This window comes from Pimephales promelas, chromosome 17 (genome assembly GCF_988280905.1).
Source record: "Pimephales promelas chromosome 17, fPimPro1.hap1.1, whole genome shotgun sequence".
Classification (NCBI taxonomy): Eukaryota; Metazoa; Chordata; class Actinopteri; order Cypriniformes; family Leuciscidae; genus Pimephales; species Pimephales promelas.
In genome coordinates this window covers 6,266,466-6,287,263 of record NC_142785.1, presented here as the reverse complement: position 1 = coordinate 6,287,263, position 20,798 = coordinate 6,266,466, and the positions used below count along the sequence as shown (strand labels likewise).

The 20,798-nt window shown below is 41.2% G+C and overlaps 2 protein-coding genes across 5 annotated transcripts in view; one reads left to right on the top strand and one right to left on the bottom strand.

Annotated features, from left to right (window-relative positions):
- Nucleotides 1-15,828, bottom strand: part of tnrc6ba (trinucleotide repeat containing adaptor 6Ba) — a 28,254-nt gene extending 12,426 nt beyond the window's left edge. Inside the window, exons 1-13 of one of the 2 annotated variants that reach the window (XM_039685312.2) lie at nucleotides 15,687-15,828; nucleotides 14,483-14,570; nucleotides 11,024-11,045; nucleotides 9,450-9,800; nucleotides 7,994-8,020; nucleotides 5,073-7,874; nucleotides 2,977-3,141; nucleotides 2,687-2,859; nucleotides 2,525-2,596; nucleotides 2,013-2,219; nucleotides 1,763-1,882; nucleotides 1,382-1,516; nucleotides 1,154-1,267 (exon numbers count right to left, since the gene is read on the bottom strand). In XM_039685312.2, the coding sequence (XP_039541246.2) occupies nucleotides 1,154-1,267; nucleotides 1,382-1,516; nucleotides 1,763-1,882; nucleotides 2,013-2,219; nucleotides 2,525-2,596; nucleotides 2,687-2,859; nucleotides 2,977-3,141; nucleotides 5,073-7,874; nucleotides 7,994-8,020; nucleotides 9,450-9,800; nucleotides 11,024-11,045; nucleotides 14,483-14,539 (4,245 nt within the window). In that variant the 5' untranslated portion in view covers nucleotides 14,540-14,570; nucleotides 15,687-15,828. The remainder of the gene's footprint in view (nucleotides 1-1,153; nucleotides 1,268-1,381; nucleotides 1,517-1,762; nucleotides 1,883-2,012; nucleotides 2,220-2,524; nucleotides 2,597-2,686; nucleotides 2,860-2,976; nucleotides 3,142-5,072; nucleotides 7,875-7,993; nucleotides 8,021-9,449; nucleotides 9,801-11,023; nucleotides 11,046-14,482; nucleotides 14,571-15,686) is intronic. The other variant, XM_089121829.1, reaches the window with a different exon arrangement.
- LOC120488694 (uncharacterized) lies at nucleotides 14,821-19,400 on the top strand. Of its 3 annotated transcripts, none has more exons than XM_089121830.1 (8): nucleotides 14,821-15,002; nucleotides 16,681-16,858; nucleotides 17,209-17,418; nucleotides 17,622-17,801; nucleotides 17,901-18,032; nucleotides 18,204-18,308; nucleotides 19,035-19,164; nucleotides 19,254-19,400. In XM_089121830.1, the coding sequence occupies exons 1-8, from the start codon at nucleotides 14,907-14,909 to the stop codon at nucleotides 19,312-19,314; spliced, it is 1,092 nt and encodes a 363-aa protein (XP_088977956.1). In that variant the 5' UTR covers nucleotides 14,821-14,906; the 3' UTR covers nucleotides 19,315-19,400. The 3 variants fall into 3 exon arrangements, with proteins under 3 accessions (XP_088977956.1, XP_039541247.2, XP_039541249.2); XM_039685313.2 differs by having other exon boundaries at nucleotides 14,980-15,267; XM_039685315.2 differs by lacking the exon at nucleotides 18,204-18,308 and having other exon boundaries at nucleotides 14,980-15,267.
- Nucleotides 19,401-20,798: the final 1,398 nt, after the last annotated feature.

Here is a 20,798-nt window from a genome sequence, read left to right as displayed (position 1 = left end):
AACACTAACATTGGCGCAATTTTTTGAAACTACATACACATTCTGTGATAAAGTTTGCTACGTACAAGCGAAATTACATTTATGTGAGGGACCTGTTGCGTCATGTTTACTTGTCATACAGGTGCTTCTGTGGCAAATGTGAGAAGATGTCTAACTTACAGAACAACAACATATATACAGTTTTTAATACAATATCTTTAATATATATATATATATATATATATATATATTTATAAACGTGTGGTTACACACTATACGAACAAGGTTTAAATTACATACACAGACATCCTACGACGACAACAACTTTAGACGCATTTGTTATTGAATTGGCTGACATCGACTGAAAAGACTATTTGCTCAAAAATCATAAAATACACTTACTGGAGGTGTCGGTGGATCGCAAACAGTAGACGACGATCCACATTTGAGGATTAAGTTTTAAGCCACAACAACAGGATTAACCCACGACAGAACATTTACGTTTGCAAGAGACCTTACCGGCTGTCGTTGAAACAATGGAGGATGGTGTACAGATCACAGAGGGTGGGGTCTATGCCACAACCACACTGTCAATCAAACCCCTTGCTCAATTCTACGTCACAAAGCGCTGAATCTTAGAACAGCTCGTTATGAGACAGTGCATATGATTTATTGAGATTGTAAAAAAACCAATGGGTGGATTTTTATCATTCTAGGGTGGTTTTGCTCACACACTGCCAACACACATTTATGTTCAAACAGCATGTAAAAGTGAATTTTCCATAATAGGTGCCCTTTAATGTCTTAATAATGCAAGAAAAATAAAACAACGAGAATTAAAATAAATGACATATATACAGTTTAATGTAGCTAGCACAGAGTTACTATCTAATGTCCCTCTAAAGGCATTTGCATAAAGACTGTTCCTTTTTGTATTGTGATTTTGTCTATTGATTACTCATATTTCATAGATTCGTTATGGCAATAGTACTACTGCTATAGAAACAATTCAGAGTCCGAGGAGTAGAGTATAACATCCCGGTATGTGTTCTAGCAATTGAGGCAATTACTCTGGCTGTGCACGGAACCAAATAAGTTCTACTATCTTTTGGCAGTAACTATTCTTTTGGATACTGTCCTGTTTACAAAAAATAAAAAGAGGTGAAGACCGTACCTGTTGGGGGTCTGCTTGTTGACGTATGTTTGGGGAGAACTTGCGCTGGTTCTGCAGCAGATGCTGCTGCTGTTGTTGCTGCTGCGGTTGCTGTTGCAGAAGCAGTTGACAGGCCTGCAAGAAAGCACAAGTCAAAACTTCAAAGAAAAAACAAACAGAACACTAGGGAGTGTATTGTGAGTCTGGCCTGCTAGATGAAGTACTGTGCATACAAAAGGAGTTACCCACCAGCTGGAACTGAATATGAGGGGGATAGATGCTGCTGAGCATGGCAATGTGCTGTGGGGAAAGCTGTGGAGTAAAGATGCCTCCTCCAACACCTCCACTAGGAGGGGGCATCTGTTTCAGCACAGAGCCTGGCACCTGCAGCAAAAATGAGTTCTATAACAAAGATCACTTTTGACTTGCATGGCAGCTAGCCGTGTTGCTTTAGTTGACAGTTTATCTTAAAAACACTGTAAAATCCTATTGCAGATAATCAGTGCACAACACATTTTTTAAAACCTTTTAAAACAAAATGTCCACCACTATAATGACCTGTCTGTCAACATAACAATTGTGCAAACTACTGATGTAGTATTAAATAATCGATGCAGTATTATCAAGTACCTGAGGTGACAGGAACTGATGAGGCACTTGCGCTCGTACTGATGGGTTGATGGGCGGCACCCCTGGTTGGTGCCTGGACTGTGCCATCCCTCCACCGCTACTAAACAACTGACCACTCGCCTAAGGAAAAGGATAGAGGGATGGAAAAACAGTTAATCAAAGTGACCACAAAGATCCAGATTAAAGAGGTCAATAAGAAATGAAGAGCTAACGAAACACCATTTACAGAAGCATAAGGAAATGCAAATACCTTGTCATAGTAAGGCCCAGGTTCACAAGCCCCCACCTCTTTGGAACCAGGTGAACGGAAGACTACTCCTCCTGCCCCTCCACGTCCTCCTTTACGCATCTCTCCATTGTACTCATTCAAGCCTATACCACGCTTCTCTCCTTCCATCTTTTTGTCCTGTGGAGGACCAGGGGCCAGATCCAAGGAATGACTACTGGGGTCCTCTCCCTAATGACAAATCTCCACATTGGTAAACCTCATAAACCAAACTTAACTTAAACGTGTTGATAAAAATGCATGATATCTAAGTGAGCAACACAGACTACTAACTTAAATCTGGTAAAGTTTAATGATTATTAAAGCTTGCAATGAAATTACAGCTGATAATTGTAATATTTTTAGGCCAAAATTTGTATCAATGCATTCTTAAAATTTTTCTGTTTTCAATCATTCAATTTCAATTGTTTATTTGCAAAAATGTAAGATCCTAAAAAGACATTATCCAAGACCAATTTTTTGTCTTAATTTCTTACCAGAACCCCCATGTTTGAAAACTGTCTTGTTATTGGGTTCATCCAAGATTCTCCTGCACCCTTCATGGAGCCCTGAAGAAAAACACTCAGTAACTAGTAAGCATAAACAACTTAAAATGCAGATCTGCATGAACATTGAACCTAGCCTGACCACTAACATACCTTGTTGGCCTTCTTTGCTCCCCAGCCTCCAGAGTTGTAGGAGGAGCTGCTGCCTTGGGAACCCGCACTGTTCCATACACCACCACTCTCATCCTCATCCTCCCAGCTGGAGTGACGTGAAGCACTTACTGAGCCCTCTCCTTCACCCCAACCTTCTTGCATAGACTTTGAACCTGTAAAAATAAAACATCCCTTTAAAATTTTCAGAAGTATGCTTACATTCAGGATCAGGTTTACATTAATTTATTCAAAACACCATCACCACTAGGACAAAAATTATCCAGACTCACCAGACTTCACTGGATTGGGGGAGGGATCCCCCCAACTTGACGCCTTGCCAGTGTCATCAGTGTCGCCCCAAGCAGTGGGCACATTAGTAGGTTTACCCCACGCTGCAGTACCATTGTCCACACATGGACTGGAAGGAGAGCCATTACCTCCCCATCCAGAAGAAGCTAAAAGATAAACAAAAAAAAAATGCTTTAATAAATACAGTTATATGGTATGCTACATAAGAGTGAAACAATAGGGGGGTTTCGCACCAGGTAGTTTTAGGAACTAGCCTCCAGGGTGGTTCCCTGAGAATTAACGCTTCCCCTAGGAATGTTTTCCTGGTTACATTCAGGTGGTGCCAATAATAACTCTGAAGTGATGTGAGCTGCGCTTGTTATTTTGACATTGCGGAGGACTTTTAATTTGATGGCGCTGAATGCTGATCACATATTCTTCATGTTCATTAGTTTACGATCTTTCTAACAGTCCCGTCTATTACGGTGTTAGAACTGTGATAGAAAGAAGACAGTACGGAAAAGTTATTAGCGTATGCCGTATGGTTAATGTCCAGTATTGCTAGCGGAGCAGAAATACATTATCATGTTTTGCTTGGAGCCCTCAAAGTTGCGTTGGATTTTCTCCTTAGCGTAAAGGTTAAGAGGCCCATCTATCACCTATCGTTTTCCATGTTCGTAGAGTTAGTTTGTGGAGTAAATATATAGGCTATAATCTGTGCGTTTACACAGCTTTTTAAAGGTGCCATCTAACATAATAAATCAAATCCTACTCCATATTCCATAACAGATGGGGGCAGTATACCTCCAAAAAATGACTTGTGCTCCTACCATCGCGCATGTTATTCAAATCATTTGACATGATAGTAAAAGGTTGGAAGACCGCAGTTTCACGTGGAACATTTGGAGATTTTTAGAGATCAGAGACTCAATGAACTAAACACTAGAGTGAACTAAACTAAACACTATGAATCTCAACACTAAATGATGAAGACCGCCTCATAGATCTCAAAAACAAGCTGGTGCATTTCGACGGTATGGGAAAATAAAAGCTTGGGCAATTATTTGAAGTTTATGGTATTCGTTTTGTTCATATTACACTTTTGTTGTTAGTGAATTAATTTGACAGACAGCATTCGCTGATGTTGATCAAGCTAGCGCCGTAAATTCACCGTGAGACACACGCAATTGACACTTAGCAAGCAGGTTAGTTAAGCTCTCAGATTCTGTCAATTATATTACGCAATTCAAAGAATAAATACCGTTTTGGCGCTTGTACATGTTACACTACAGATCCCTAGCGCACGTGAACCGATCGTCTCTACTAGCTGGAAAAAGAACATGAACTCTGTTGAAAGATACAGTATGCTACAACTTACCAAAATGTATTCCTCATGCATAATGTCGACCAATCATTTTTTGAACTCTTCCCAGAACTGAAATGTAGTAATGGGCTGTATTTCCACACGACTGACATCAGGTTCAAGTACACACACAAGCCGGCGCGAGCGCGACTCACTCGCGTATTGCAGTTTGGCTGGTGCTAACGTTGCCCGTCCGCATACCGCCTCCCATGGCCGGAACTGGTATTACGATACCTGCCGGGCCGGGGCTAGTAATTTAGCATGCTAATTCAGGTTAATATCTCGGCAGCACTCTAACTTGTCAGTTTTTTAATGACATCTTTGCACTTATTTCTTCTCATTCTTTTGATGCGTGTAGCTCATTTTTCGTATATTGTTACCTCAATTATTACATATGGCACCTTTAAAAAAATGTTGGGTGCTGGTGTTTTGTTCGCTCGGCCAATCAGCGTACACTGATGTCACTGCTAGTTCCTGTAGTGCTGGTTTAAACCTTACACTGAAGTAGGAGCTAAATTAGTTCCTCCAAAAGGAGTTTCTAGGGCTAAAATCGTTCCTAGTTCTTGCGGTGCGTAAAAAAATCCGGTTATTCCGCCTCTAGTTCTAGGAACTATGAAAAGGTTCCTACGGTGCAAAAGCCCCTAAAGATCACATCTAATGTCACTTTAAAAAAAAAAAAAAAGCAACTTTTTGATGTTTCACAAAGAGTAAAAAAAAAAGGCCTAAGTGACTAACCTATTCCAGGCCCCTTGCTTGTTGACTGTGCAAGGTTCATATCCCTATTACCGAGGCCTGCTGGAATTCTTGCAGGCGGCTGCTGTTGCAGGGTTGGGGGTCCCTGCTGAGGGGGCACTGATTGTGCCTGGCCAGATGGGACATTGTTCTTATCCCACAAGTTGACACCTTTCTGGTTGTAGTTGATGGGATCACCCCAAGCAGATGTTCCATCATCAATGTCCATTTTCCTGCTGATGGACTGTGGAGAAGGTTCCTCCCAACCGCTGGGCTCTGAAGTGTCTCCAAGGACACTGGAAATTTGGGGTATAGGCCCTGAAGTCCACCCTGAACTTTGGCTCTGGGCTGAAGGACCTGTCGGTCTTCCCCAGCTTCCTTGCATGGCCCCCGTTTCTACCGACTGACACTGCTGAGGCTGTGATTGTTGCTGCTGCTGTGCCGGGCCTTTCTGAGAGGCCAATTGGCTGTTTGGCATCTGTGATGGGTGCATCTTTCCACCCCAGCCTTGGTGAGATTTTCCACCCTTGTCTCCACCAACCCCTGTACCTCCAGCTCCCCACGTCCCTCTAGAAGCTCCCTCATCCCAATTACCCCATGTACCCACTTCTGAGTCCCCACTAGTACCTCCCCCACCCTTCCCATCCCCCCAACCCCCACTGCATGTTTTGGCCTCATTATCTCCCCAGTCATTGCTGCCTCCCGGGCCCCAATTGCCTGCATCCACCCGTCCAATATCTTTCCATCTACCTGTTCTTTTCTCCTCCTGACTGTCTCCCCAGCCACTTCCTCCAGTTGATGGAGTACCCTGTGTTTGGATATCTCCCCACCCGCCTGATGAGCTTCCAACCCTACGTTCTCGCCACTCATGTCCATCACTGTCCCAACCTTTCCCTGGGCCTTCTGATGAAGCAGTCCCTCCCCAACCCCCGGGTGGCTTGCCTTGCCCACCAGCTGAACTACCTCCTCCACCTCCAGATTGTGAGACGCCAGGGTTTTGGATATTGATACCAGAGGGTGGAGGGCCTCTGGCATGCAAAGAAGAGCTGCTACTACTGTTGTCCCAACCTTCACCACGTGAAATAGCAGATGGCCCAAGGATGGAGTTTGAATTCAAGTTGGCATTCAGAGTTGCACCTTGGAGCAGAGGGGACGAAGATGGATCAGTAGTTGTGGTGCCAGTAGAACCAGAGTACGGTTGGGCGTGAGCAGGTGCACTCATTGTAGATGAGGAGTTTGCCCCACCTGATGCTGCTGCTCCACCACCTTTCTCCAAATCCCAAGCCACATTCTGACGGATTTGCGTCTGACCCCAACCAGAGTTGGACAGCACTCTGGGGTCCAGGTCAGACCGGCTAAGCAGATTCTGTAAGGCCACTTCAGGGTTGGGAGGCTGATGAGTGCGGTGGTGGCCATGGCGCTGATTGCCACTTTTGGAGTTTCCTCCGCCACTGGAGGATGAGGTACCTCCCCCACCTTTGCTACCCTGACCTCCCCACTCACTCGATTCCCCTGCTCCTACATCCCCAACTCCTTTCTGATTGTCCCAAGCTCTTGTCATAGTTGAAGGTGTGGAGGTAGAAGTCGTCTGGTTGACGACACTACCACCGCTGCTGCTGCTGTTACTGCTCGAGACATTTTTCCCATCTGGATTGCTGACACCCCCAACCCCACTGGATGCCCCCCATTCCCCAACCAACATATGGTCCCCACCCCACGCTCCCTGAGATACCCCGGGGGTCTGACCAGCACTTCCTTTTCCCCACGCACTTGCCCCTGTCAAATCTCCTCGATCGTCCTGGCTGGCAAAACCCCACGCCTTCCCGCCTTCGGCAGACACAGAGCTCCCCCCTGCTCCATCCTCCCAAGATTCAGTCCTTGAGGCACCCGTTTTGGAGTTTGAGGGGAAAGGCTGAGCTCTCCACAATGATAAGCTGGTGGAGGAGGAAGAGGAAGCTGAGCCATCCCCTCCACCTGTGCTTCCACAGTCCATATCAGCCCCCTCTGGCACCCCTGTGTTTTTTGGTCCTGCTCCTGGTTCCAGTGCTGCGCCACCCCACTCTCCACTGGATGGCTCTCTGTCTCTGGATTGCATTTGGTGAAGTTGGTGCTGATGAGAGGCTTGATTCACAGAAAGAGAGTTGCTGGCAGACAAAGATGAGCTTTGGAGGGAAGAGGAGCCCCCCTCTGTTGCAACTGTCCCAGCCCCTTCCTGTACCAGGGCTGGCCAAGCAGAGGGATTGGCATTAGGGGTAAAATTGGCACCTGGAATCCCACAGCTGACACCAAAGGAGCTATCGGAGCTCCCTGTGAGAGGGACAGCTTTGGATATGGGGGGCAATGAGCCTGCTGCTACTGCATTCCCCCCTATGAGTTCATGGGAGGATGAAGCCCAAACACTACCAGACTGCATACATTCATTGGGTGAACCAGAGGATGTGGGTGGGGAGGGGCTGCCGGAATTGACTCCTTTCCTCCCGTTCCCTCCTCCCACAACTTTTGCTTGCTGCTGGATATGCCTCTCACCCCATGAGGCGCTGCAATTCAGAAACCCACTTCCGTCTGCACCTCCGGTACCTGCTGTATCCCCCGCCTTTGACCCATCCCCAGCAGCAATACTAGGCCATTCCTCCAGGTCTGACCGGTCCACTATCACCTTTTCCCTGCCCTGAGAGAGGGGTTGGCTGCCAGAGCTGGTCCCCCACATGGAATTTGCATAATTTGAAGAAGAAGCAGCGATTGATGAGGATGACGACGTATGGGGCAGTGAGAGAGCAGCTGGACCCAAAGGGCCCTGGCTTGGATCTGTAAACAAAATACAAAACTCTTTATGAACCTGCCAAACTATTTTATATATATAAATGAACCAAACCAATGAGATACAAACAGGAATAGTTCACCCCAAAACTTCATCAATTACTCACCCGTGTGATTCCAAACATGCATGACTTCTGTGAAATACAAAAGAAGATATTTTGAAGAACTGCATTTTCATGAATTTTCATTTTTGGGTGAACTATCCCTTTATAGATGATGGGAGTTTCATGCATAGTATTCAAAGTGCTTAAAGCACCTTTAACAAGTGCTACTGCATAAAATAAGTTTTTAAAAGACAAGAAGGCTAGATATCATGAAGTACATTTACATGCACAAGTATACACTCACCTATAGGATTATTAGGAACACCATACTAATACTGTGTTTGACCCCCTTTCGCCTTCAGAACTGCCTTAATTCTACAAGGCGTTGAAAGCATTCTTTAGAAATGTTGGCCCATATTGATAGGATAGCATCTTGCTGGAGATTTGTGGGATGCACATCCAGGGCACGAAGCTCCCGTTCCACTATATCCCAAATATGCTCTATTGGGTTAAAATCTGGTTACTGTGGGGGCCATTTTAGTACAGTGAACTCATTGTCAGGTTCAAGAAACCAATCTGAAATGATTCGAGCTTTGTGACATGGTGCACTATCCTGCTGGAAGTCGCCATCAGAGGATGGGTACATGGTGGCCATAAAGGGATGGACATGGTCAGAAACAAAGCTCAGATAGGCCGTGGCATTTAAACAATGCCCAATTGGCACTAAGGGGCCTAAAGTGTGCCAAGAAAACATCCCCCACACCATTACACCACCACCAGGCTGCACAGTGGTAACAAGGCATGATGGATCCATGTTCTCATTCTGTTTACGCCAAATTCTGACTCTACCATCTGAATGTCTCAACAGAAATCGAGACTCATCCAGTATTCAACTGTCCAATTTTAATGAGCTCTTGTAAATTGCAGCCTCTTTTTCCTATTTGTAGTGGAGATGAGTAGTACCCGGTGGGGTCTTCTGCAGTTGTAGCCCATCCACCTCAAGGTTGTGCATGTTGTGGCTTCACAAATGCTTTGCTGCATACCTCGGTTGTAACGAGTGGTTATTTCAGTCAAAGTTGCTCTTCTATCAGCTTGAATCGGTCTACCCATTCTCCTCTGACCTCTAGCATTAACAAGGCATTTTCGCCCACAGGACTGCCGCATACTGGATGTTATTCCCTTTTCACACCATTCTTTGTAAACCCTAGTAATGGTTGTGCGTGAAAATCCCAGTAACTGAGCAGATTGTGAAATACTCAGACCGGCCCATCTGGCACCAACAATCACGCCACGCTCAAAATTGCTTAAATCACCTTTCTTTCCCATTCTGACATTCAGTTTGGAATTCAAGAGATTGCCTTGACCTGGACCACACCCCTAACTGCATTGAAGCAACTGCCATGTAATTGGTGGATTAGATATTTGCATTAATGAGAAATAGAACAGGTGTTCCTAATAATACTTTAGGTGAGTGTATCACTATCTCTGTTATTAAAATGATTCAATTGATGATTCTTACCTGAGGCCGAAGCCACTGTTTCATTGGGGCTGTCTCCCCCGCTGTTGCCTCCCCCCAGCAGCATGGAGGACAGTGGTGGCTGGCCCCTCTTCAGTAGCACTTTCTGGTCCGGCTGGGAACGGAATCGAGGGGGCACTTCACGGGGCATGTAGCGCTGGGAATTCTGTGTGCCGGGGGAGGGCTGTCCGTTGGCCACCGCCGGCCGCTTAGCATTGTTCCCACCCTGAGGGAGGGCGCCAGCAGCCGGGGTGGCAGCGGATGGGGTTGAAGAGGGGACGGGGCCAGGGCTGGGGAAAGTTGAGTTGGGGGTGGCAGGAGACTGTGCAGATGGAGGCTTGGTCAATTCTGGCACTGTGTGGTGGAAAATTTAGGAGCAAATGAGAGCAGAACTACAGAAAATCTACATTAAGGTAAAGGAACGAATAAATGGATTTTACACATTAACACACTGACAAACGTTTCATTGTTTTTCATGTTTGTTTGTCAGCAGAATGACACATTGTCTCTGTAACTTTCAGGATATCTGCACACAGTACAGACCAAAAACACGAAAAATAGCATTAAAAATGCCGAAACTACCCAAGATAGTTTTCTTTTATGCAACATATTAGTCAGGGGCTTGATCTCGGACATTCATAATTTAATAACAGGTCAGGCATCTTCTTTAGATAAAATTAGGAGGACTTGGGAGGAAGATCTTGGCAGACCACTCTTGGATGACACATGGGACAGTGTTCACTCATCATCAATGTGTGCTCAGCACCCACTTATTCAGTTCATAGTACAAAGAGCTCATGTCAAAAGTTAAATTAGTTTAAATGTTCCTTGGTACTAGTCCCATGTGTAACATTATGTCAATGTGCTGAGGGTTCACTAGTTCATATATTCAGGACATGCGCTAAATTAAGAAGCTTTGGCGATCTGCATTTGACACTCTTCCATCGGTTCTCCACACCGGTTAAGAGCCAGTGCCCTGGTGGCATTATTTGGAGTCGCCCCAGAAGAGTCGTGGTTATTTACATCAATGTGTAAAGTCCCTGCTTTTTCTTTCTTGTTACCATGCAGAGTATTACTACTAAAGTGTAAGGAGGCTGCTCCACCCACTCACACCCAGTAGATCAGAGATATAATGTCTTGTCTTTCCCTTGAAAAGATAAGGTACTTATTAAGAGGATCAGACAGAAAAAAACAATTCCTTGATTATTTATAAATAACGCCCTATTATTGACTGTATTTCTCTCTATTAAAACCTAAATGGATGCCAAATCAGTGTTCTTTAATATATCTTATTTTTTGTTTCTTTTTACATTGAGTGCGTGCACCTATATAGGCCTACATATAGGTGAGAGTTTATGCATGTAGGCATGCATGTATATACTACTTTTCAATTTTGAATTATTATAGAAATCATTGATCAGCATGGATGTAATCCCACGGATTTGTTGGTGAGGTTTGGGGGATAGTTGAATCTGATTTGTTTAAGAAAAAATGTTTAAAAGCTTAAAAAAGTATAACAATAGCAATAAAATAAAACAATAACAAAACACTTTAAAAAGACAACAGAATGCAGTTACCTTTATTTTTTTGTTCTGCAACCTGAAACAAAAGGGGAAAAAGGTGTCACTATTGATAATTAATTTCTTAAAGTACAGAACAATGTTTGAATGTTTGTTCTGTATGTTTGAAATTTATTCATTCATAGATTTGTGCCAAGCAGATCTTCATGACAGACCATGATGCTGTTGAATGACTTATTCTGATTGGCAGCTGATTATTTTTCTATAACCATTTTAGCTATGGCAAAGAGCATTAAAGGGTTAGTTCACCCCAAAAAATAAATTCTGTCATTAATGACTCACCCTCATGTCGTTCCAAACTCGCAAGAACTTCGTTCATCTTTGGAACACAAATTATGATATTTTTGATGAAATCCGATGGCTCAGAGGGGGTCCATTGACAGCTATTTATTTAATTAAAGCCCCAGAAGGTAGGAAAGATAACATTAAAATAGACTACATTGGTTCAACTTTTAACATTGGTTAATTGTATGATGCAACGAGAATACTTTTTGTCAAAAAAAAAAGACGTTATTCAGTCATTTCTTCTCTTCTGTATCAGTCTCACACGTCCATGAGTATTCTTGTTGCTTCATAAACTTAAGGTTCAACCAATGTAGTCACATGGACTATTTTAACGATGTCTTTCCTACCTATTTGGGTCTTAATTAAATAAATAGCTGTCAATGGAGCCCGGGTTTGGAACGACATTTGCATTCACCCAAAAATGAAAAATTGTCATTAAAGGGATAGTTCACTTTGAAATTAATTTTTGATATGTTTTAGCTTACCTCAAGGGCATCCAAGATGTTTTTTCAATTTTTACATTTTTTGGTCAAACCGGTGTTGTCTGTCAGTCAGAAAACAAACAGTATTTATATCATTATTACCTTGTGTAACCACAGCCATGTCCAACCGATCTGAATAAGTTATCCAACGTCCAATGAACCGAACTGAACCATGTCCAACGTTCCACCGGAAGTGATCGATTGCGCGTATACGTCACTCATTGTTTACACAGAGATTTAGGAAGTTTTATCTTTCACTGTGAAGATCTAAACATACTTAGATTTACAGGAAATTGCAATGGAACTCGATTTTGATATATCTAAATATGTTTAGTGAAAAGTAAAACTTCCGAAATCTCTGTGTAAACAATGAGGTACGTTGGACATGGTTCAGTTGGACATTGGATAACTGATTCAGATCAGTTGGATGTGGCTGTGGTTACATGAGGTAAAAACTATAAAAATACTGTTCGTTTTCTCACACAAACCGCTCATTTCGTGTCTTAGGCCATCAACGTGTACTTACATTTACGAGTCATTAAATCATGTTTCATGAAATCCGTCCTTCGGATGAGACGTTAAACCGAGGTCCTGACTCTCTGTGGTCATAAAAAATCCCAAATTTGCCCAGTAGCCTCTGTCCATCATGGCCTTCTAATCATCCCCATATACACCAATTGGCTTCATCACCGTCTCCTCTCCACCAGTAAGCTGGTGTGTGGTGAGCGTTCTGGCGCACTATGGCTGCCGTCGCATCATCCAGGTGGATGCTGCACATTGGTGGTGGTTGAGGAGATCCCCCCCCTTCTATGTGAAGCGCTTTGAGTGTCCAGAAAAGCGCTATATAAATGTAACGAATTATTATTATTATTATGTTTAATTTTGACTTCTCTGTGCATGCTCTTTGACGTGGACCCCCTTACCTGCATTATATGACTGATAGACAACACCGATTTGACCAAAAAATGTCAAAATTGAAAATACTGTGGAAACAAAGACGCCTACATCTTGGATGCCCTTGAGGTAAGCTAAAACATATCAACAATTAATTTCAAAGTGAACTATCCCTTTAATTACTCACCCTATTACATTTTTGAGTGAACTATCCCTTTAGATCTATTCACACCAAGGATGATAACTATTAGGGATGTGTAAGACTAGCCGACTAGTCGATTAAAGTCAACTGCTGCTGCTAGTTGACTTGGAGATACTAGTTGTTCACTTAACTTCTTTTTGCACAATTAATGTTTTGCTTTATATTTTTACAAAGGCCACGTTTAAATTACCGTCACATCTTAAAATTAGTATATGATTTTGAAAAGTGTATCTGCAGCAGAAAACAAACTCATTTAATTTTACCTCAGACTGTGCAAGGGTACTTTTCTTTGTGGCGCTCGCGGTAGCTTCAGAGAAACTTACACTCGGGTAGGGGGTGAGGCAGTATTTTGAACGCCTACATAAAACTTTTCTTACTTCTATGTCATGTCAAACTAGTATAACAATCAAGCTTGCTTAGGTCATAGGCTTGTTATCCTACTGGTTATGAGGGACAATATAGTATGACATTTTATATTGGATTAACAGAAAAAAAATATGAATGAAACTTGACACTTGAACCGTTGCAAAATCAACATCCTAACCTATAGTTGGCAGTACACTTCAAGCTCTTCTTGCAATTTTGCCGCCCATCATTTTTGTTTTCTCACCACTGTTATTTTTGTTGCCAATTTTTTTTTTTTTTGTTATTGAGAGGAAAGCGTGCAGCACATATTTACATAATCGTCTAAATGGTGCTCTCATCAGTATGGATTTTGGAATGTTTGTTAACAGTATAGCGTTGCGAAGGTATTTCAAACTTCTTTTTACCATACGAAAACAACAAAAAACACTTTCACTTTAAGTAGATCACACAATTAATCTGTGCCAACACTTTCTTCTCATTCTTTGTTCTTAAAGTTTGATGTTTCTGAAAGTTAAACGTCTTTTTTAGGCTATGTACTAGCCTAAAATGCATTTAGCCTGTATGCATTTAGGCTATGTATTGGGTTCGTAACTTCATTAAAACAATATTTGAACTCCATAACCTAAGACCTTTTGCTATTGAATAATTTCACCTTCTCAAACCAGCATATCACAACGAGCATTCTGCATACTGAGAGTGGAGAGGAATCTTCAGAAAGGCGCTTTCCACTACGGAGGAAATATTACCACTACGCTCACATGCTCTGGAATAAACTGAATATTATCATCCGTCAGTGTAGACACTAATATAGTTATCATTCTTGGTGTGAATGGCCCTTTACAGCCTACCACAGAAAAAGAACAATAAATACGAAGCATTTAAAGAATAAGATGATCCTTTCAAATGTTTTCTGCTATTACTTTTACTGTCTCTCCATCTGTCCCACACATTAAAAAAACACGTTGTTAATCCAATAACTGCTTAGTACAAGCCTACATCACTAGTTCCAATTCGCTTTGAAAAACTAGTAACAAAGGCTTGGATGACTTGTAAGAAAGGTGTAAGAAAGTAGTTCTACAAACATCTGAAGCTGAAGAATTCACTCTGTGACACTGAATTATTGAAAATTAATGCACACCTGCCGCATAAATTACCTTCACAGGGAGCATTAATTTACTATAATTTAACAATCCACAATAATTAATTCATACATAACATAACAAATACCTTCTGTGAGGTTTCCCGTTTCCTTTTATCTTCCTTTTTCCTTTTCTTGTCTTCCATGAACTGCTGCTCCCTTTTCTGATGCTCCTTTCTACAAACGATATGGAGCTCATTATACTGTATAAAAACAATATTGTTCAACTGAAAAACCTAATCAAGGATAGAATCCGTAGTACCAAGGATCAATAAAATGTACAGTTTTTGATGAGTATCACCTTCAACTAGTCCAGGCACTAAGAGGTGCTGCCTTTTTACCAAACCAAATGCATAACAGCATTAGACACAACAGCGGCACCATTCACATGATCATACCATCACAAATCACTGTATACGTAACTTCACCGGAATGTTGGTTATAGGGTCAACCTGAGTTTGCGTGTCATGTAATAAATCGGATGCCCATTAAAATCTTACTGTGATCGTGGTAATGGGAGAAATGATTGCTGTAATCTGTCTGCGAGCCTGCAGTTGGCAGGCAGGGCAGTTTCGGACAGGCGCTCCGTTCACCCGCCCATTTCCTCCGGTGCAATATACGATAATACATACATTACATTCCATGCGTCAGCTATCCGAACGATTCTTTGAAAATCAACTGTTTAAACGGCAATATCTGAAATATTGCGTTAACTCGTATGCTTTAGCGGTCCTGCCAAATCGTATTACCGAGTTAGCTAGTTTGTTAACCTAGCAGAAGAAAATGACATCCTAACCGTTAATCTGGTCACTTCGTTAAATTCCCCCTAAATCCGTCGAATAATTGCATACGGATAGCAAAACGAATCAAATGGGTAAGCAACTGTCAAAACAAGACACGCATAAATATGCATTTGATCAAATATGGTGAGCAACAGCAATAACGTTAGACTATGAGTCGGGATACATTGCACAACAAAACCATAAAGCAAATTCTTATGCGTTTTTATTTAATGCAATCACTGTCCATGTCAATTAGTACAGACTAAAAAAAAAACTAGTATGTTTTTACGACCGACCAGCGGAAAGCTAAACCCGCAAACAAGTATATGCTAACTAGCTGGCTGGCTAATTTAACTAGCAATCGAGCTAGTGGCTAACAGATGTCGACGGGGAAAAACTGTACCACACATACATACTTTTACGCCAGTGCTGTTTTTCAAATGCATATAACTACCATTAGTAGCAAATAACATTTCATATGAATTGTTGTTTTTTTAAACAAAGCACTTACCTCAGGAATTACATGCACCGCAGCTAGTCTTCTAGCTACAGCTAAAGTGCTTAAGTGCGAATTTCTGGGTTTTGAGGCAACGTGAAATACAATACTCCATCAAAATCGAATAGTTAGACATGAAAACACTCCTTCTATTGTTTTTAAATGTGAAATACGATAATGTAAACGAAAGAGGCGAAATCTATGTTTAAAGCGCTGTAAAGTCAGTTGGTTGACGGTCGGCCATTTTACTGCTCGTTGTGAATGTGTGTGTCTGGACAGGTCTGACGGAAGGGGGGCAACCGAGGGAGATTTTTGACCTTCAATATTAAAAGTCCAATAACTCTTTATTTGGCCGTTCTTATAATAAAACAATGTACTGTTTATTGTGAGATCAAGCTCTTTTGGACTGGTTGGTTATTGGTATCGCTCTTTCAACATCAGTTAAATGGCTTCTTCAGTCTATCCATCAAATTTCACATATTATTTAAATATAGATGATGTTTTAGTACAGGGATTTTCTGGTATTGTATAAACATCCATTTTTAAACATCCATTCTGAATCTTTTTCTACCATCTGTTAGATATAATGTATAAAATTGTCCATATGATAAAATTATTTTTATAGAAAGCAGAATGAAACAAAAATAATGTCAAATTCTGTCATTTTAACTTTAACCTTCTGAACATTTCCCCTGAATTGTCACACTCTTGAGGTAAGTTACCAAGGGGTGCCCGGATCCAATGTTGAAAGCTCCTGTCTGTATCATCTCCAGTGTAGCCTAAATTTGAAATGTATAATGTCAGATCACAAATGACCTGTCCTAAATCTAGAGTATTTTAAATCTTTGTTTTCATTGCACTATGAATCTCTGAGGTAAACTGCACACCAATATTTGGTTCATGATTATTAATGTTTTCATCAGTGTAGATTTACCACATTGGTTAATAATTGGTTGTTTGTTATCTATAGTTTTAAATATGTCTAATCACTTGCTTATTCTTGACTCAGGAAAATATGGCCTCACGAAGAAAAGGCAAGAAGAGAAAGACTGAGGTTACTGAAACAAAGGAGCAACAACATTTTGATGCAGAACTATCAGATGGGGGCAGCAGAGAAGAAGAAATGACACAGAAAAGAAAGATAAAGGCAAAGAAAAAATACATAGGCGCTCACGTCTCAGTATCAGGTGAGTGATATGAATGCATATCAATTTTACAAATATTCTTCCACAAATGAAAATGTTGTAATCATTTACTTACCCTCAAGTTGTTCCAAACGTGTATGAGTTTATTTCTTCTGTTGAACACACACAAAAAAAATTGATATTTTGTAAGATTGTCGGTAACCAGACTGCTGACGACACCCATTGACATCCGTAGTAATTTATTTCTTCCTATGGAGTGCTATCAACTTTCTGGTTACCAACATTCTTTAAAACATCTTCTGACAGAAGAAAGAAATTCATTCAGGTTTGGAACAACATGAGGGTGAGGAAGTAGTTAAAGTTTTCGTTTTTGTGTAAACTATCTCTTTAAGGAGGAATATGGAAAGCGGTCGAATCAAGTGTGACCATGGGAGGTCATGCTTTTGCTCTTTTCTTGGGCTCCCAGCGCTCCTGGACCAGACCAGCCCTTGATCCAGTTGCTGCAGTTAAATTTCAAATAGCCTGTGCTCAACATGGCTTCGATCCGATACACATCCTGCCACATGGATCTTATTTGATGAACTGCGGTTCCCCTAAAGAAGGTTTGTGTGCTGACTGCGCTCTGGTTGTTTGCATCCACCAAATACTGATTATTTAAAGATAATTAAAAGCCACAAGGTTGGTATGTTTAAAAACACAGCTCAGCTGATTGATTGAGTCAATATCTAGTTAATAATTAATACCAGGCTGCATATGTTTTGTATATAAGACTGAATGTCAAATGACTCTGCATGTTGTAATCCAGATGTGTTCAGTAAGAGCAAGTCTATGCTTGTGGACGAACTGAGTCGCTGCAGTGCACTGGGTCTCAGCCAGTTTAACTTTCACCCTGGAGCTTCTTTGGACTCCAGCCCTGAGAAATGCATGGAGAAAATTGCCCAAGCTATTAACCACGCACACCAGCAAACCCCGGCCGTCATTACAGGTCAACTATACAACCGTGATGATTTGTAGAAAATGTGCGAGTGTGTTCATGCTTTCTGGTGAATTTAGCTGGATTATATTCTTTCTTTTCTCTCAATAGTGCTTGAAAACATGAGTGGCCAGGGCAGCACTGTAGGCGGGCAGTTCATTGAACTGAGAAGCATAATAGACCGGGTGCGTGATAAGACACGTGTTGGGGTGTGTCTGGACACTTGCCATGCTTTTGCAGCAGGTACGGTGTGAAGTCCCGTATATGTTACCACAAATTATTTGGCAAAAGATAAGTTTGGTACAAAGATCAAAAGTTTGGGCTAACATGACAAACCTTAACTTTTTTGACTTTAAGATATCTCTTCTGATTAAATATACAGTATTTGAGATGATATGATATTCTTCTGTTTAGGCTATGACATTTCACCACCTGGAGGAGTAAAGAATATGCTTGATGAATTTGACCGTGTGGTTGGTTTGCATTATTTGAGAGCTGTTCATTTAAATGACTCTAAAGGTATGCAGCAATAATTTGGTCTTCTCAATATAAAGTGCTTCAGGAATGATGTGTTTTGTAAAAAAATTCTGTGAGAGTAAGAAAAAGGCTAAATTTGAGACAAATGCTAATGTAAAACACACACACAGTACACATGCATACTACGCCTGTATTTTCTGCCATAGAAAGATATGGTAAAAGTAGTAAGGATAGCAGGTTACTAACAAGTGGCTAAATGGGACTAGGCCTAGAGAGAATGTCTGGGACGTTAAACGTCATCACGCTGAACAGGAAAATGAATCTACTACTCATTAGTCCCCTTTTACAGCCTAAAACTAAAACTATCTAACTCAGACTTTCAGGGGAAATGTTTTTGAAAGAGCGATGTTATTGTCATGTGACTGTGGTGTCGTTCATTTAGCTTTTTACATTTGTTTAATGTATTTAGGCTTTAAAAATCATAAAAGTTGTGTTTATTTGTAAAGATTATATTATGAAAAAAATGTGTAAATACTATTGGTGTTCACAGAGCTTATTTAATGCAATAATCCAAAAGCCAATGGAAAAATCCTGTAGGATTTTTATAGAGAGAACCGGGATGAAACTGTGTTGGCGTTCAAAAATACATCATTACTGTAACACTGTATTGCAATTGGTTGTGCAATGACAGTGTGACAAGTTTAGCCTAAATGAATATTCCATATATATTATTACTTGTTTTGAGATTGTGTTATTTGTCTGTAAAAGGAACATTAGGCAGCCATCTGGACCGCCATGAAGACATTGGACGTGGCCAAATAGGTATTACTGCTTTCCGAGAAATTGTGAATGAGCCTCGACTGGATAATATCCCTCTGATTCTAGAAACACCCGGTCGGTAAGTTTCAGGTTGGAAAAACAATATTTTTGCGAATTAAATGAACCGACCACATTGACTTGCATTTTAACTGCGTCCTCTCATTCTAGCCCAGGCTTTGAGTATGCTGAACAGATAGAGCTCCTTTACTCCCTTTGTGAAAAAAGGTGAAGAGTTAGACATCTGCTGGGTGCCAGCCTCCTTGGCACCAAAGGACGATATTATTGTAAAGCATAATAAATATTACCCTGATTATGTATGTCTGCATCTTATTAATTGAGCATTTAATGAGATCTCCAATTGATTTTAAGATCCTTTCATGTTTCTAGAAATACAGTTGTTTTTGGTCACAGTTTTCTTTTCTTTTTTTATTAAATAAATAGAATTTTAATGTAGTCTTCATATCAGTGTGTTGAACAGCTCCCTCTTATGGTCAAAATGTTTATAACTCCATAATGGAGTTATAAACATTTTGACCATAAGAGGGAGCCAGGAACCAGGATTTGGACACATAGGTCAGTGGTGACTGCAATCTTATTCTGCACACTCTTGTCTCTTCAACAGTGTTACTTTAGATTTTATTTTACTTCTGAATTAGCTTTTATTGGTATATTTTTCAGTTTTCATTTTATTTAATTAAGGATAATAACCCTGCTCTTCAATGCTGTAAATATTTAGTTTTTTCTCCACCATATCTTTCTCCTCAGTTAGAGTTTAAGGGACCTTAGAAGTTGTAGTGTAACTGCGCAGGCTTCTGGTTGTACGTCACACGCATCACACACATCACACATGACCCGCATTGGCCAATATGTGTGACGTACAACACAGAAGCGCTGCGCAGTTTCACCACAGAGAAGGAAATGAATAGTTGAATAAAGTCATTATTTTTGTTTGTTTTTTGCTCACAAAAAGTATTCTCGTCGCTTGATAAACTTAAGATTCAGCCACTGTAGTCACTTAGACTATTTTAACGATGTCTTTAATGGGGTGATGAATTGAGAAATCAAATTTTCCTTGAGCTTTTGACATCTAGGTCATCATATTATAAGAATATCCTGTAAGTTTCACAACTGAAAACATCATTGTTAGTCCAATAAAAGCTTTTATTGACACCAGTCCCAGCAAACGACTCGTTTTTCAAAGTGGGGAACTATGACGTCAAAGAGGATAAAACACCACCCCGCAGAAGAAGATCAACACATACTTCAACACGGCCGGTTTAGCCCCGCCCACCGATTCGTGCATTACACGCATAGCTAAATTACATAGATGCCTACCTCGTGATGACAAACCGGATCGAGCTACCGAGCAATACAGAATATTGTCCAGTGCCTGGTTGTGGAAGAAGACAGTCGCTGCATAAGCTTCCTCTGGATTCCAATAGGACTGCATGGTTCAACTTTATTTTTAATGACGTTCCAGCTGATGAGGTAAAACATCGTCCGTCTGTTCGCTTCATTTCACTGAGGATTGTTTTGTAAACAAGACTGGATTTGCAGACCGATTAAACAGTCCTGTGCCACACACACACGGACTCTGGGTCGAACATGTATTGGCGAATCATTCCGTTTGCCATTTTACAACATTGGACGTTTTCAAAACAATTTCCCCCACATACACCGGCGGGTGAGTTGAAACTCATTATAATATGGAAA